Source organism: Anabrus simplex, chromosome 1, assembly GCF_040414725.1.
Source record: "Anabrus simplex isolate iqAnaSimp1 chromosome 1, ASM4041472v1, whole genome shotgun sequence".
NCBI classification, from domain to species: domain Eukaryota; kingdom Metazoa; phylum Arthropoda; class Insecta; order Orthoptera; family Tettigoniidae; genus Anabrus; species Anabrus simplex.
In genome coordinates this window covers 1331189005-1331205227 of record NC_090265.1, presented here as the reverse complement: position 1 = coordinate 1331205227, position 16223 = coordinate 1331189005, and the positions used below count along the sequence as shown (strand labels likewise).

The 16223-nt window shown below is 37.5% G+C and overlaps 1 protein-coding gene across 1 annotated transcript in view; it reads left to right on the top strand.

Annotated features, from left to right (window-relative positions):
- unc80 (unc80, NALCN channel complex subunit) overlaps positions 1-16223 on the top strand; it is a 1117323-nt gene that overhangs the window by 365870 nt on the left and 735230 nt on the right. The window contains exon 12 of the mRNA XM_067137759.2: positions 8883-9022. Coding sequence (XP_066993860.2) covers positions 8883-9022 — 140 coding nt within the window. The remainder of the gene's footprint in view (positions 1-8882; positions 9023-16223) is intronic.

The following is a 16223-nucleotide window of genomic DNA, read 5'->3' as shown; positions in this document are numbered from 1 at the left end:
TAAAAAAAAAAAAGGAAAGTAACCACTGCATGATAATGCGATAAAATACACTCTCTGTCAATCTTGTTTGTTGGGATACACAACAAATCAAAACACTCAAATCCACAAGAATATTAACTGTTTAAATGAAAGCATTGTAAGAAGTTTTGCATTGCTTTCCTTCAAGTTGCACCTTCTGTTTGTAACCACTGTGCTCTAATGTGATAAAGCCTGCTCATTGTCAATATTATTTGTTGGGGTTCGTAGTAAATCAAAAAAAGTTAGCAAATGTTGAGAACCCTGTTTGCACCCCAGTTAATGTAAGCATGATGTCACATTTCCCACCTTCCTTCAGTTGATTTTCAATGGCATCTGAGGGAACTGTAACCAGACCGAGCTGTCTTTTGTGAAGGAATTGATGCGCTAGACATTTTCTTAAGCGCAGCTGCTTACAAGTTATTCAAGATGACATTTTTAGGACACAGAGCTTGAGAAATTACAACAAAATTATTGCAATTGGGGTCTCTGACTTCTAAAGTTTCTAGCTTGAAGATGAGCCACTTTGATGAAAATGCCTGTATATGTAGCTTGTTCTAAATGAGTGAGCTTAACCAAGGCATTGTCTTATTCTTCCATCAATCTCATTTACCATCTACTAACGTGGCATCATTCATCCATCCACCAAAATGGCATCAATATGAACTCCTCACATATAATGGCCAATATTATTTATTAAAACATTGCACAACCTGCTGTTTCATATGTGTATATTGCACAGCCTGCTGTTTCATATGTATATATCTTCAAAATTTCATTCTGAACATATCTCATTAAGTTTAGAAAAGAATGGTATCTATTTTCCTAGTCAGATACGTCTTTCCCATTACCAATGCAGAAAATTAGAGGTAGGATACTGAGACCCCCAAATTCAGTGAGAAATCGGTACGAGGTAGAACAACAGAGGGAAGATGAGGGACAGGGAACTGTTGGTGAGATGTGTGGAAGTAGGAGGAAGAGAAAAGGTAGGAAAGGAAAACGTAGAGTAGAGGATAGGAAAAGACAGGTGGAACAGGGTCATGGGAAGGAGAAAAGGGAGGAGGAAGTAGCTTCTGCAGCTATCAGGAAAGATAGGGCTGACCAGGAGGGGAGGGGATCAAATGAGGTGGGTAGGGTTGAGGCTCTGGTCATGGGGGATTCCATCGTTAGACACGTGGGGAAGGTGTGTGGAGGAAAGGGTACCAGGGTAGAGTGTTATCCAGGAATTAGGTTGAGGCAGATGTTGAGGAAAGTAGAAGAGAGGGAGGAGGGGAAGGAGAAGGTGGTAGTGTTTTACGTTGGTACCAACAACGTAAGGCAAGCTGATATAAGTACCAACATAGTTGGAGATGTGTGGGATCTGGTAAATGCAGCACGGGTGAAGTTTAAGAAAGCGGAGATTGTTATTAGTGGAATACTGTGTAGAAGGGATACTGACTGGAGGGTGATTGGGGATTTAAATGAGACTATGGAGTGGGTATGTGGGAAACTGGGAGTGAAATTTCTAGATCCTAATGGGTGGGTAGCAGATAGGGATCTGCGCTCAGATGGCCTTCATTTAAACCGCAGTGGCACGTATAAATTAGGAAATTTGTTTGGAAGGGTAATAGGGAGGTACATTCAGGGAAACGGGCTGGCCTAGGGAGCGGTGATAAGGGAACAGGGAACTGGAAATCAAGTAGGGATGACATAAAATTGTTAGTGTTGAACTGTAGAAGTATTGTAAGGAAAGGAATAGAATTAATTTAATATATATATATTTACCAGATATTGTAATAGGAGTTGAAATTCTAGGTGTAAGGCTCATTTCTAAAGATAATAGGCAACTTGATATATTTGGAGTGTACAGATCGGGAAAGGGTAGCACTGACGCGGATTCGGAATTATTTGATAGGATAGTCAGCTATGTGGGAAACGACATGGAAAGAAATGTGATTGTAGCGGGAGATCTGAATTTGCCAGATGTCAGTTGGGAAGGAAATGCGAACGACAGGAAGCATGACCAACAAATGGCAAATAAGTTAATATGGGAAGGACAGCTGATTCAGAAAGTGATGGAACCAACCAGAGGGCAAAATATCCTGGATGTCGTGCTGATAAAACCAGATGAGCTCTATAGGGAAACTGAAGTAATAGATGGTATTAGTGATCATGAAGCTGTTTTTGTGGTAGTTAAAAATAAATATGATAGAAAGGAAGGTCTTAAAAGTAGGACTGTTAGGCAGTACCATATGGCTGATAAAGCAGGCATGAGGCAGTTTCTAAAAAGTAATTATGATCGGTGGAAAACGGTAAATAAAAATGTAAACAGGCTCTGGGATGGGTTTAAAGAAATTGTTGAGGAATGCGAAAACAGGTTTGTACCATTAAGGGTGGTAAGGAATGGTAAAGACCCACCTTATTATAATAGAGAAATAAAGAGACTAAGAAGGAGGTGCAGACTGGAAAGAAATAGAGTTAGAAATGGCTGTGGAAGTAAGAAGAAATTGAAGGAACTTACTAGAAAATTGAATCTAGCAAAGAAGGCAGCTAAGGATAACATGATGGCAAGCATAATTGGCAGTCATACGAATTTTAGTGAAAAATGGAAGGGTATGTATAGGTATTTTAAGGCAGAAACAGGTTCCAAGAAGGGCATTCCAGGAATAATAAATGAACAAGGGGAGTGTGTTTGTGAGGATCTTCAAAAGGCAGAAGTATTCAGTCAGCAGTATGTAAAGATTGTTGGTTACAAGGAAAATGTCGAGATAGAGGAGGAGACTAAGGCCAAAGAAGTAATAAAATTTACATATGATAATAATGACATTTACAATAAGATACAAAAGTTGAAAACTAGAAAAGCGGCTGGAATTGATCAGATTTCTGGGGATATACTAAAGACAATAGGTTGGGATATAGTACCATATCTGAAGTACTTATTTGATTATTGTTTGGTCGGAGGAGCTATACCAGATGAATGGAGAGTTGCTATCGTAGCCCCTGTGTATAAAGGAAGGGGTGATAGACATAAAGCGAAAATTACAGGCCAGTAAGTTTGACATGCATTGTATGTAAGCTTTGGGAAGGCATTCTTTCTGATTATATTAGACATGTTTGTGAAATGAATAACTGGTTCGATAGAAGGCAATTCGGTTTTAGGAAAGGTTATTCCACTGAAGCTCAACTTATAGGATTCCAGCAAGATATAGCAGATATCTTGGATTCTGGAGGTCAAATGGACTGTATCGCGATTGACCTGTCTAAAGCATTTGATAGGGTGGATCATGGGAGACTACTGGCAAAAATGAGTGCAATTGGACTAGACAAAAGAGTGACTGAATGGGTTGCTATATTTCTAGAAAATAGATCTCAGAGAATTAGAGTAGGTGAAGCTTTACCTGACCCTGTAATAATTAAGAGGGGAATTCCTCAAGGCAGTATTATCGGACCTGTATGTTTTCTTATATATATAAATGATATGAGTAAAGGAGTGGAATCGGAGGTAAGGCTTTTTGCGGATGATGTAATTCTCTATAGAGTGATAAATAAGTTACAAGATTGTGAGCAACTGCAACGTGACCTCCAAAATGTTGTGAGATGGACAGCAGGCAATGGTATGTTGATAAATGGGGTTAAAAGTCAGGTTGTGAGTTTCACAAATCGGAAAAGTCCTCTCAGTTTTAATTACTGCGTTGATGGGGTGAAAGTTTCTTTTGGGGATCATTGTAAGTATCTAGGTGTTAATATAAGGAAAGATCTTCATTGGGGTAATCACATAAATGGGATTGTAAATAAAGGGTACAGATCTCTGCACATGGTTATGAGGGTGTTTAGGGGTTGTAGTAAGGATGTAAAGGAGATGGCATATAAGTCTCTGGTAAGACCCCAACTAGAGTATGATTCCAGTGTATGGGACCCTCACCAGGATTACCTGATTCAAGAACTGGAAAAAATCCAAAGAAAAGCAGCTCGATTTGTTCTGGGTGATTTCCGACAAAAGAGTAGTGTTACAAAAATGTTGCAATGTTTGGGTTGGGAAGAATTGAGAGAAAGAAGAAGAGCTGCTCGACTAAGTGGTATGTTCCGAGTTGTCAGCGGAGAGTTGGCGTGGAATGACATTAGTAGACGAATAAGTTTGAATGGTGTTTATAAAAGTAGGAAAGATCACAATATGAAGATAAAGTTGGAATTCAAGAGGACAAACTGGGGCAAATATTCATTTATAGGAAGGGGAGTTTGGGATTGGAATAAATTACCAAGGGAGACGTTCAATAAATTTCCAATTTCTTTGAAATCATTTAGGAAAAGGCTAGGAAAGCAACAGATAGGGAATCTGCCACCTGGGCGACTGCCCTAAATGCAGATCAGTATTGATTGATTGATTGATTGATTGATTGATTGATTGATTGATTGATTGATTGATTGAACCATTTCAACTGCATGGTCCTTGACAAAGAGCATATGTGAATTAATTCTATTCAATTCAATTCCCGGTCAATCAGATCTTTTTTAAATACTTAATGCTACAGTTGTTGATATCTTCCATATCAAACAACTTAAAAAATTAATGTCTTGAAAGTACCCATTTAAACAGAAGACAGAACAAAACCAGGGTTTCCAGAAATCAATCAATTAATCAATGAGTCACTACTGATATGCATTTAGGGCAGTCTCCCACGTGGCAGATTCCCTCCCTGTTGTTTTCCTAGAGCCTTTTCTTAAATGATTGCAAAGAAATTGGAAATTTATTGAACATCTTCCTTGGTAAGTTATTACAATCCCTAACCCCCCTGTAAAGATAGGTGAAGGGAAAAGCTATGCACCCTTGGAATCACCACACTGAAACTTTCAAAAGTGTAAATACATATTTACACTTTCTTGTATTTAAAAATTCAGATTTCACTATTGTTACCACATGATTCAAATCTGACATCACTGTGACTCATCAATTACCAACTAAGCTAAGATTACCTGCCTGGCATCACTCATGCATACAATAATCCCCTGTAAACATTCATAACGTTTCGTAAGACAGGGTCAAGTATGGATCACTGTCAATGATAAACGCTATAACGGCATCATACAGTACATTGTATATTCCTGTTGCATCAAGAACAACACAGGAGCAGTTTGTAGCATTTCCTGCTTTGAGATAATTCATTGCAGCAACGAACCGCTTCCTTTTTGATTCAGCTGGAACTTGGAAAATAATTGCAGGAGCGCAACGCAGAACTTCTGTTTTGTTTTGCTTTGTGCTAGTGGTGTAACGTCACACTAACACATCAAAGGTTTTTGGCAACACAAGAATAGGAAAGGCTAGGAATGGGGAGGTAGCCTCCTTGGCCTTAAGGTGACACTCTGGAGATAAAAATTGATATTTTGATCATTTTTGTAAAAAAAAAAATTATGACTGAATTTGAAAGGATTGACTTTCTCTTTTCTTGTCACAAAGATATTCTGCTGAATTTGAATGATTTATCATGGTAATAATTTTTGTTTGCCAATTGTAATTTTATTTTTAAATCCCATTTTTCTCCCATAATATTCTGCCAAATGAAACAAAATTTGTACGGTATATGTATCACAGTTATATTAAGAAACCTGCATATGAAATTTTTTATTGCAGAATTTTTTCAAGAGGAATAGGCAGTTGTGTTTATGTTTCGTAGATCTAGAGAAAGCATAAGATAGGGTACCGAGGGAAAAGATGTTCGCCATACTGGGGGACTATGGAATTAAAGGTAGATTATTAAAAGGAATCAAAGGCATTTATGTTGACAATTGGGCTTCGGTGAGAATTGATGGTAGAATGAGTTCTTGGTTCAGGGTACTTACAGGGGTTAGACAAGGCTGTAATCTTTCACCTTTGCTGTTCGTAGTTTACATGGATCATCTGCTGAAAGGTATAAAATGGCAGGGAGGGATTCGGGTAGGTGGAAATGTAGTAAGCAGTCTGGCCTATGCTGACGACTTGGTCTTAATGGCAGATTGTGCCGAAAGCCTGCAGTCTAATATCTTAGAACTTGAAAATAGGTGCAATGAGTATGGTATGAAAATTAGCCTCTCGGAGACTAAATTGATGTCAGTAGGTAAGAAATTGAGCAGAATTGAATGTCAGATTGGTGATACAAAGCTAAAACAGGTCGATAATTTCAAGTATTTAGGTTGTGTGTTCTAGGATGGTAATATAATAAGTGAGATTGAATCAAGGTGTCGTAAAACTAATGCAGTGAGCTCACAGTTGCAATCAACAGTATTCTGTAAGAAGAATGTCAGCTCCCAGACAAAACTATCTTTACATCGGTCTGTTTTCAGACCAACTTTGCTTTACGGGAGCGAAAGCTGGGTGGAATCAGGATATCTTATTCATAAGTTAGAAGTAACAGACATGAAAGTAGCAAGAATGATTGCTGGCTGGTACAAACAGGAGGGAACAATGGCAGGAGGGTACTCAGAATGAGGAGATAAAGGCTAATTTAGGAATGAACTCGATGGATGAAGCTGTACTCATAAACCGGCTTTGGTGGTGGGGTCATGTGAGGCGAATGGAGGAGGATAGGTTACCTAGGAGAATAATGGACTCTGCTATGGAGGTTAAGAGAAGTAGAGGTAGACCAAGACTACGATGGTTAGACTGGGTTTCTAACGATTTAAAGATAAGAGGTATAGAACTAAATGAGCCCATAACACTAGTTGCAAATCGAGGATTGTGGCGATGTTTAGTAAATTCACAGAGGCTTGCAGACTGAACGCTGAAAGGCATAACAGTCTATAATGATAATGTATGTATGTATGTAGGTAGTAGGCATTTTTAAGTCCAAAATTTTAGAACATAAAAATTACTCAAATATTAGTACGATACATCTCCTTATATAAATTATGTACAGAAAAATCGATATGTAGTGCTTTCAAAACAAGCATTATCTACATAGTTATGAATTTACATTAACATGTTAATTAAATGAAAAAAATGGAATTAAAAATTTCAAAAACAAAAATGTATTTTGGAAAAATGATTAATTGTATATGAAATAAATGTTTGTGATATCTCTGCTTTTATGTAGGTGACATTCCCACAAAGTTTTGTGAAAATCCATGCATTAGGTAAAAATATATTTTTATCTCCGCAGTGTCGCCTTAATTAAGGTACAGCATTTGACTGGTGTGAAATTGGGAAACATCGGAAAATCTTCATCAGGGCTACTAACATTGCGATTCAAACCTACCATCTCCCAAATGCAAGCTCACAGGTATGCAACCCTAACTGCATGGCCAGCTTGCTCAGTACAGGTTCTGTTGTTAACCTACAGTGAGCAGAGGCAATTTCTAGAAAAAGTTAAGTTAGTAGCTTTTTTCTTATACTTCATAGACGTTTCATTACCGTACAACAATAATTGGTTCAATTACATTTTACTTACTTTGCAATTATTTCTCACACAGAGTTTTCACAGATCTTCATTTGAAAACTCAGTAATTCATGCTTATAAGTCTTGGTTCTTGAGCTTTTCCACTAGGATGTTTGCATCTGCAAAAGCCTTAACTGTTCTAATCGAGAAGTGGTCCTTGGAAATTTTCAGGCGTAATAGAAGTCTGTTTTGTTTGAGATTGAGATGCACCAGCACCAGCAGTAGAATTTTCACATTGCTTCATCATGTGGTTTTCACTCTTAACTTCGCAATACTGTCCTTCACTTCCCTTGTAACTTTATAGTTACACAATTTGCAAAACACTGACAATGAAGCTGTGGCATGTAATCCTTCATTATTTTAATATTGCCAAGCTTCCTTATGGACATTTATAGCTGTGAACCCCATAACCTCAATGATTAATGCTGATTTATTCCCTTCATATTTATTATGCACATTGAAGTTCAAACAGGAATAAAAGAAAAAGGAGACACACATCTGACGTCTCACCTCGTTCTGATATCTTTTTTTAGGAATAATTGATTTAAAAAGATGTATGAACACAGAAATTACGCCTCGTAGATATAGATTTTTTTAAAAACAGACAAAAAAGTTGAATGAAGGTTTTATAATTTGATTATTAACCTATTAATTCAGTTTATACCAATCAGTAATGGTTGTGAATAGTTTTTCAACATTTTTCTGTCAAAAAACATGGCCAGCGCCAATTCAACAGTTTTCAACTGTCATAATAATGGTGGAAAGTTCAACTGAAGCTACTACTCCAGGTGGTAACCAATCCACTGTCACATTTATAAAGAATTAGCTACAAAACCTCTTGCATTTGCTAAATTCACATTCAGATTTTGGTAACAGTATTTTACCACACCTTACAACTATAAAAATCTGATATTTTAAACTCGTAAAACAAAGATTTGCAGTTATTGCAAATGCTAAATTTTCCAGTCCCCACAAATACCTAAACAACTTCAGCATTATATTGTCATTCAGCCATACAATAATTAAATAAAATTTACCATGTCTGAAGACAAACGTACTTTGAACACTTGCTCAGATAAGAAACCTGATAGGAGCAAAATATACATATGTATAGAAAATAGAGGGAGATCAGCAACTTCCCATGTAAGCAAGCATCAGTGACAAAGGCTGCAGCCATCTATGTTGAACCTATGTCTTTCTTTTATGTCTTCTCTATCCATACATTGGATATCCACGCAGTTGAATACTTATGCCCATGTTATGATGTTGTTTATAATTTGAATAAGATGTGCAGCTGGAAGTATGGCTAATACAATTTCACTATTACACTCAAGACAGCTTCTGATGACAGACTTGACATAATTCATCTTGCAATCATTTAAGGTAATAAACAGGAAAAATGTAACATAACATCATAATATATGATTTATGTAGGTATTATCACAATAGTTAATGTATTTGCCAATTAATTGTCTGCTTCAGGCTGAAACCAGTATCTTTCATGTAGCAATGGGGAAGAATGCTACATCCTCCAAATCCACTCTGACAATTGAACAAGTCACAGCTATATCCGGATCTGATACAAAACAGTTTAGAAGCAGACCACCCATACAGAAAATGGGGTAAGTTTTGTAACTTGTTTCCTCACATCATTTTAAATGTTTTTACTGGTGAGATTTTCACGCTCAAAAAAGCGTTTGTTACTGTGGAAGCTATCTTTTCAGTTTCAACTTAGCTGATCTATGTATAACTTTGAGGAGTATTGTAAGGAAAGGAATAGAATTAAGTAATTTAATAGATATATATGTTTACCAGATATTGTAATAGGAGTTGAATCATGGCTGAGAAATGATATAATGGATGCAGAAATTTTCTCACGGCACTGGAGTGTATATCGTAGAGATAGGATAGGAAGGGTGGGAGGGGGAGTGTTCATTCTGGTGAAAGAAGAATTTGTAAGCTACGAAAAAGTTAAAGATGAGACACATGAAATTCTAGGTGTAAGGCTCATTTCTAAAGATAATAGGCAACTTGATATATTTGGAGTGTACAGATCGGGAAAGGGTAGCACTGACACGGATTCGGAATTATTTGATAGGATAGTCAGCTATGTGGGAAACGACATGGAAAGAAATGTGATTGTAGCGGGAGATCTGAATTTGCCAGATGTCAATTGGGAAGGAAATGCTAATGACAGGAAGCATGACCAACAAATGGCAAATAAGTTAATATGGGAAGGACAGCTGATTCAGAAAGTGATGGAACCAACCAGAGGGAAAAATATCCTGGATGTCGTGCTGATAAAACCAGATGAGCTCTATAGGGAAACTGAAGTAATAGATGGTATTAGTGATCATGAAGCTGTTTTTGTGGTAGTTAAAAATAAATATGATAGAAAGGGAGGTCTTAAAAGTAGGACTGTTAGGCAGTACCATATGGCTGATAAAGCAGGCATGAGGCAGTTTCTAAAAAGTAATTATGATCGGTGGAAAATGGTAAATAAAAATGTAAACAGACTCTGGGATGGGTTTAAAGAAATTTTTGAGGAATGCGAAAACAGGTTTGTACCAGTAAGGGTGGTAAGGAATGGTAAAGACCCACCTTATTATAATAGAGAAATAAAGAGACTAAGAAGGAGGTGCAGACTGGAAAGAAATAGAGTTAGAAATGGCTGTGGAAGTAAGGAGAAATTGAAGGAACTTACTAGAAAATTGAATCTAGCAAAGAAGGCAGCTAAGGATAACATGATGGCAAGCATAATTGGCAGTCATACGAATTTTAGTGAAAAATGGAAGGGTATGTATAGGTATTTTAAGGCAGAAACAGGTTCCAAGAAGGACATTCCAGGAATAATTAATGAACAAGGGGATTGTGTATGTGAGGATCTTCAAAAGGCAGAAGTATTCAGTCAGCAGTATGTAAAGATTGTTGGTTACAAGGATAATGTTGAGATAGAGGATGAGACTAAGGCCAAAGAAGTAATAAAATTTACATATGATAACAATGACATTTACAATAAGATACAAAAGTTGAAAACTAGAAAAGCGGCTGGAATTGATCAGATTTCTGGGGATATACTAAAGACAATAGGTTGGGATATAGTACCATATCTGAAGTACTTATTTGATTATTGTTTGGTCAGAGGAGCTATACCAGATGAATGGAGAGTTGCTATAGTAGCCCCTGTGTATAAAGGAAATGGTGATAGACATAAAGCTGAAAATTACAGGCCAGTAAGTTTGACATGCATTGTATGTAAGCTTTGGGAAGGCATTCTTTCTGATTATATTAGACATGTTTGTGAAATGAATAACTGGTTCGATAGAAGGCAATTCGGTTTTAGGAAAGGTTATTCCACTGAAGCTCAACTTGTAGGATTCCAGCAAGATATAGCAGATATCTTGGATTCTGGAGGTCAAATGGACTGTATCGCGATTGACCTGTCTAAAGCATTTGATAGGGTGGATCATGGGAGACTACTGGCAAAAATGAGTGCAATTGGACTAGACAAAAGAGTGACTGAATGGGTTGCTATATTTCTAGAAAATAGATCTCAGAGAATTAGAGTAGGTGAAGCTTTACCTGACCCTGTAATAATTAAGATGGGAATTCCTCAAGGCAGTATTATCGGACCTGTATGTTTTCTTATATATATAAATGATATGAGTAAAGGAGTGGAATCGGAGGTAAGGCTTTTTGCGGATGATGTTATTCTCTATAGAGTGATAAATAAGTTACAAGATTGTGAGCAACTGCAACGTGACTTCGAAAATGTTGTGAGATGGACAGCAGGCAATGGTATGTTGATAAACGGGGTTAAAAGTCAGGTTGTGAGTTTCACAAATCGGAAAAGTCCTCTCAGTTTTAATTACTGCGTTGATGGGGTGAAAGTTTCTTTTGGGGATCATTGTAAGTATCTAGGTGTTAATATAAGGAAAGATCTTCATTGGGGTAATCACATAAATGGGATTGTAAATAAAGGGTACAGATCTCTGCACATGGTTATGAGGGTGTTTAGGGGTTGTAGTAAGGATGTAAAGGAGAGGGCATATAAGTCTCTGGTAAGACCTCAACTAGAGTATGGTTCCAGTGTATGGGACTCCACCAGGATTACCTGATTCAAGAACTGGAAAAAATCCAAAGAAAAGCAGCTCGATTTGTTCTGGGTGATTTCCGACAAAAGAGTAGCGTTACAAAAATGTTGCAATGTTTGGGTTGGGAAGAACTGAGAGAAAGAAGAAGAGCTGCTCGACTAAGTGGTATGTTGACATAGATATTGATTCCCATAGGGAATCTGAAATATTTGTCCTGAATGAGTAAATTTTTAATGCCAATATAAATGGTCCGTTATTGGACATTATAAATTTTCCAGCTAACTCATTCTTGGTTGCCAGCGTTTCGCCCTCGTGTGCTAGGGTGGGCTCATCAGTTGGTACCTAGCACACCTACCAATACGCTGGCTAGTGTATACCGTGGAGGCCACTGCGTAGGCTAACTGGAGCCACCGGCAGTGCCAATGCACTAAGAGACTTTGTCTCATTATCAAAAATTGATGCCTGCTTGGCCATCAGATGACATAGATATTGATTCCCATAGGGAATCTGAAATATTTGTCCTGAATGAGTAAATTTATAATACCAATATAAATGGTCCGTTATTGGACATTATAAATTTTCCAGCTAACTCATTCTTCTGCCGGTGGCTCCAGTTAGCCTACGCAGTGGCCTCCACGGTATGCACTAGCCAGCGTATTTTAGGTGTGCTAGGTACCAACTGATGAACCCACCCTAGCACACGAGGGCGAAACGCTGGCAACCAAGAATGAGTTAGCTGGAAAATTTATAATGTCCAATAACGGACCATTTATATTGGTATTATAAGTGGTATGTTCCGAGCTGTCAGCGGAGAGATGGCGTGGATTGACATTAGTAGACGAATAAGTTTGAATGGCGTTTATAAAAGTAGGAAAGATCACAATATGAAGTTGGAATTCAAGAGGACAAACTGGGGCAAATATTCATTTATAGGAAGGGGAGTTAGGGATTGGAATAACTTACCAAGGGAGATGTTCAATAAATTTCCAATTTCTTTGAAATCATTTAGGAAAAGGCTAGGAAAGCAACAGATAGGGAATCTGCCACCTGGGCGACTGCCCTAAATGCAGATCAGTATTGATTGATTGATTGATTGATTGATTGATTGATTGATTGATTGATTGATTGATTGATTGATTGATTGATTGATTGATTGATTGATTGAGGATCTTCAGTTGGTTGAAATTAATTCAGGATAAATAAAATTAGAAAATACCTGAAAAAGAAAATGTTTAATACCAGAGTACACCTGAAAAAGATATCTTGTAATTAGAAACACAATAACATGTTTAATTCTTGAAAGAACATTAACAGATTCTGTCAAATCACGCTTTTAATTTGTTGTTGTTGTTTATTATGAATTTACAAATGTGGAAACATGAACGTTAAATTTCTGTGCGCACCCTGCTACCAATTGTTGAAATATTTGAACTTATATTAATGAAGTCCTGATCAGATCATGAGTCTTAAGTTGATAATGGAGAAGGAGAAGAAACAGAAAAACAGAGATGTGGTGATAACATTTGTAGATTTCAAGAAAGCTTATGATTGCATCCATAGAAAATCCCTGTTTAAAATTTTAAGAGACCTTGGACTACACCCCAAATTAATAAACATGATAAAATAGACTCTCACTAACACCAAATCAAAAGTGAAGTTCAGGGGTGAAATATCAGGGTTATTTGAAATTAAAACTGGACTATGGCAGGGAGATGGGCTTCATCACTATTATTTAATTGTACTCTTATGAGGGAATGGTTTAGGAAAAGTCCCAGAAAAATGAAAGATTGGCCTGGTGGAACAGTGATTGCAATGCTGGGGTAGTTGCAAGCTGTCCACTTCATGATCGTATCGATTAATTCAATCAAATTTATTTATTTAATAATTTGTTGATGCTGGGGTAAAGCGAAGATAACTCATCTGACAGAGATGGAACTCTCAAAAGACCCAAATTAACTGGGCAGACTTCCTGAACGAGAGTCAGCATGCTGTTAAAAACCTCTGCTTGTGGCAAGAACCAATTGGCACAGACTGAGCAGGACTTTCAGAACAATAAACCTAACACACAGGACATCTATAGAATCTTCAGACGATCTAAGCAGGTACAACCCCTCAAGCTTACGGTTCACTAACTCTGATGGGAAAACAGCACACAGTGACAAAGAAAATTGCGAGATTCTGGTGGATAACAATGAGTCCTTCTTCAACTTCAAAGCTCCAAATATCTCTTTACAATGGCGAAAAATGAGAGTATCCTCCTATTCAATACATCATATATTCCGTCATTAGACGGAGCAAACAAATTCAGACATGTTTCGGCTCGCTTGAGCCATCTTCAGTGAAAAAAATTAGGGGGGTTGGAATAATTTACATAATATAAGTTGAAAAAATGCTAAAAAACATAATGAAAGAGCAAATGAAAAAACAAACAAAAGAGAGCCTAGACGGAAACAAAATTAGCACAAATATACAATTTTTACATCAATATGCAGAGCAAAAAACAACTTATTGGGACAAAATTCAGTGAAACAGGTGTTAATTTGAAATAATAATTGATACTAAAAACTGCGTTAACCTAAGAAACAAGGGAATGAGAAACCAAATGATGCAGATGGAAATGAATAATAGTAGCACATGGTGAGGTTGTGGACCTCATAGTTTACAAATTATTGGTTTATAAAAATGACAAAACAGTTTGAAATTGCTGTCAAAATCATCCTAGTGGAAACCCATCACATCAAATTGGTCAGGAGGAGAGCGGGAGCAGACATTTTTGAGAGAAACCAAGCCTGAATTAACCTGCAGGCGAAAAGCCTGTGACAAGGAGAAAAAAACACCATGAAATTTAAGGCTTTAGAAATAGCAGCATTCTCAATATCTTCTCAATCTAGCGTTCCTTTCTTCATTATTGTTTCATAATGTTGGCTGGTGTTTTGCCTTATTATAGAGGGGTTGGAAGGGCCGCATATAAAAATATGAGAAGCTGTGTTAGGTAGAAGATAGATGCTAGTAAATTGTAGTAATCTAGTGGAAACCGTCAATGAAGTTCTAATCTGTAATGGAAAAAAATGAGGTTGTATGAGAAACATGGGTTGATAAGTAAAAAGTGTGGAATGGTTGTGAAGAAAGCTTAAACTTACGGTGTGCAGTAGGTGGTTGTCCTCTCTAGTGGCCTGGCTTTCTCAAAGTAACGGTCTCGTTCGCGTGATCGAGTCTATTGTTGGTTCGGCTGTGTTTGCTAGGATGGAAGGAGCAGAGGGGGAAGGGGAGGTGCAGGGCTGGTTTGAGGAAGGGAGGGGTGTTGAGTTGGAGAGATGGAGGTGGGTTTGTTTTGGCAAATATAAGGAATGAATGTTTCAAGAGGATGTTAGTTTACTCGCTGACTTCTAAAGCTCGAATGGTGTGGCCACTAGAGAGGACAACCACCTACTGCACACCGTAAGTTTAAGCTTTCTTCACAACCATTCCACACTTTTTACTTATCAACCCATGTTTCTCATACAACCTCATTTTTTTCCATTACAGATTAGAACTTCATTGACGGTTTCCACTAGATTACTACAATTTACTAGCATCTATCTTCTACCTAACACAGCTTCTCATATTTTTATATGCGGCCCTTCCGACCCCTCTATAATAAGGCAAAACACCAGCCAACATTATGAAACAATAATGAAGAAATGGACCACTAGATTGAGAAGATATTGAGAATGCTGCTATTTCTAAAGCCTTAAATTTCATGGTGTTTTTTTCTCCTTGTCACAGGCTTTTCGCCTGCAGGTTAATTCAGGCTTGGTTTCTCTCAAAAATGTCTGCTCCCGCTCTCCTTCTGACCAATTTGATGTGATGGGTTTCCACTAGGATGATTTTGACAGCAATTTCAAACTGTTTTGTCATTTTTATAAACCAATAATTTGTAAACTATGAGGTCCACAACCTCACCATGTGCTACTATTATTCATTTCCACCTGCATCATTTGTTTTCTCATTCCCTTGTTTCTTAGGTTAACGCAGTTTTTAGTATCAATTATTATTTCAAATTAACACCTGTTTCACTGAATTTTGTCGCAATAAGTTGTTTTTTGCTCTGCATATTGATGTAAATATTGTATATTTGTGCTAATTTTGTTTCCGTCTAGGCTCTCTTTTGTTTGTTTTTTCATTTGCTCTTTCATTATGTTTTTTAGCATTTTTTCAACTTATATTATGTAAATTATTCCAACCCCCCTAATTTTTTTCACTGAAGATGGCTCAAGCGAGCCAAAACATGTCTGAATTTGTTTGCTCCGTCTAATGACGGAATATATGATGTATTGAATAGGAGGATACTCTCATTTTTCGCCATTGTAAAGTGAAAACCGTCAATACGGAATGATTCTAATATCTTGTAATCCAAATATCTCGTTTACCGGGCGAGTTGGCCGTGCGTGTAGAGGCGTGCGGCTGTGAGCTTGCATCCGGGAGATAGTAGGTTCGAATCCCACTATCGGCAGCCCTGAAAATGGTTTTCTGTGGTTTCCCATTTTCACACCAGGCAAATGCTGGGGCTGTACCTTAATTAAGGCCACGGCCGCTTCCTTCCAACTCCTAGGCCTTTCCTATCCCATCGTCGTCATAAGACCTATCTGTGTCGGTGCGACGTAAAGCCCCTAGCAAAAAAAAAAATATCTCGTTTGGAGAGAATGCACTAGCTCATCATGATTCATCTCCTCTCACAAAAGGAGAAATG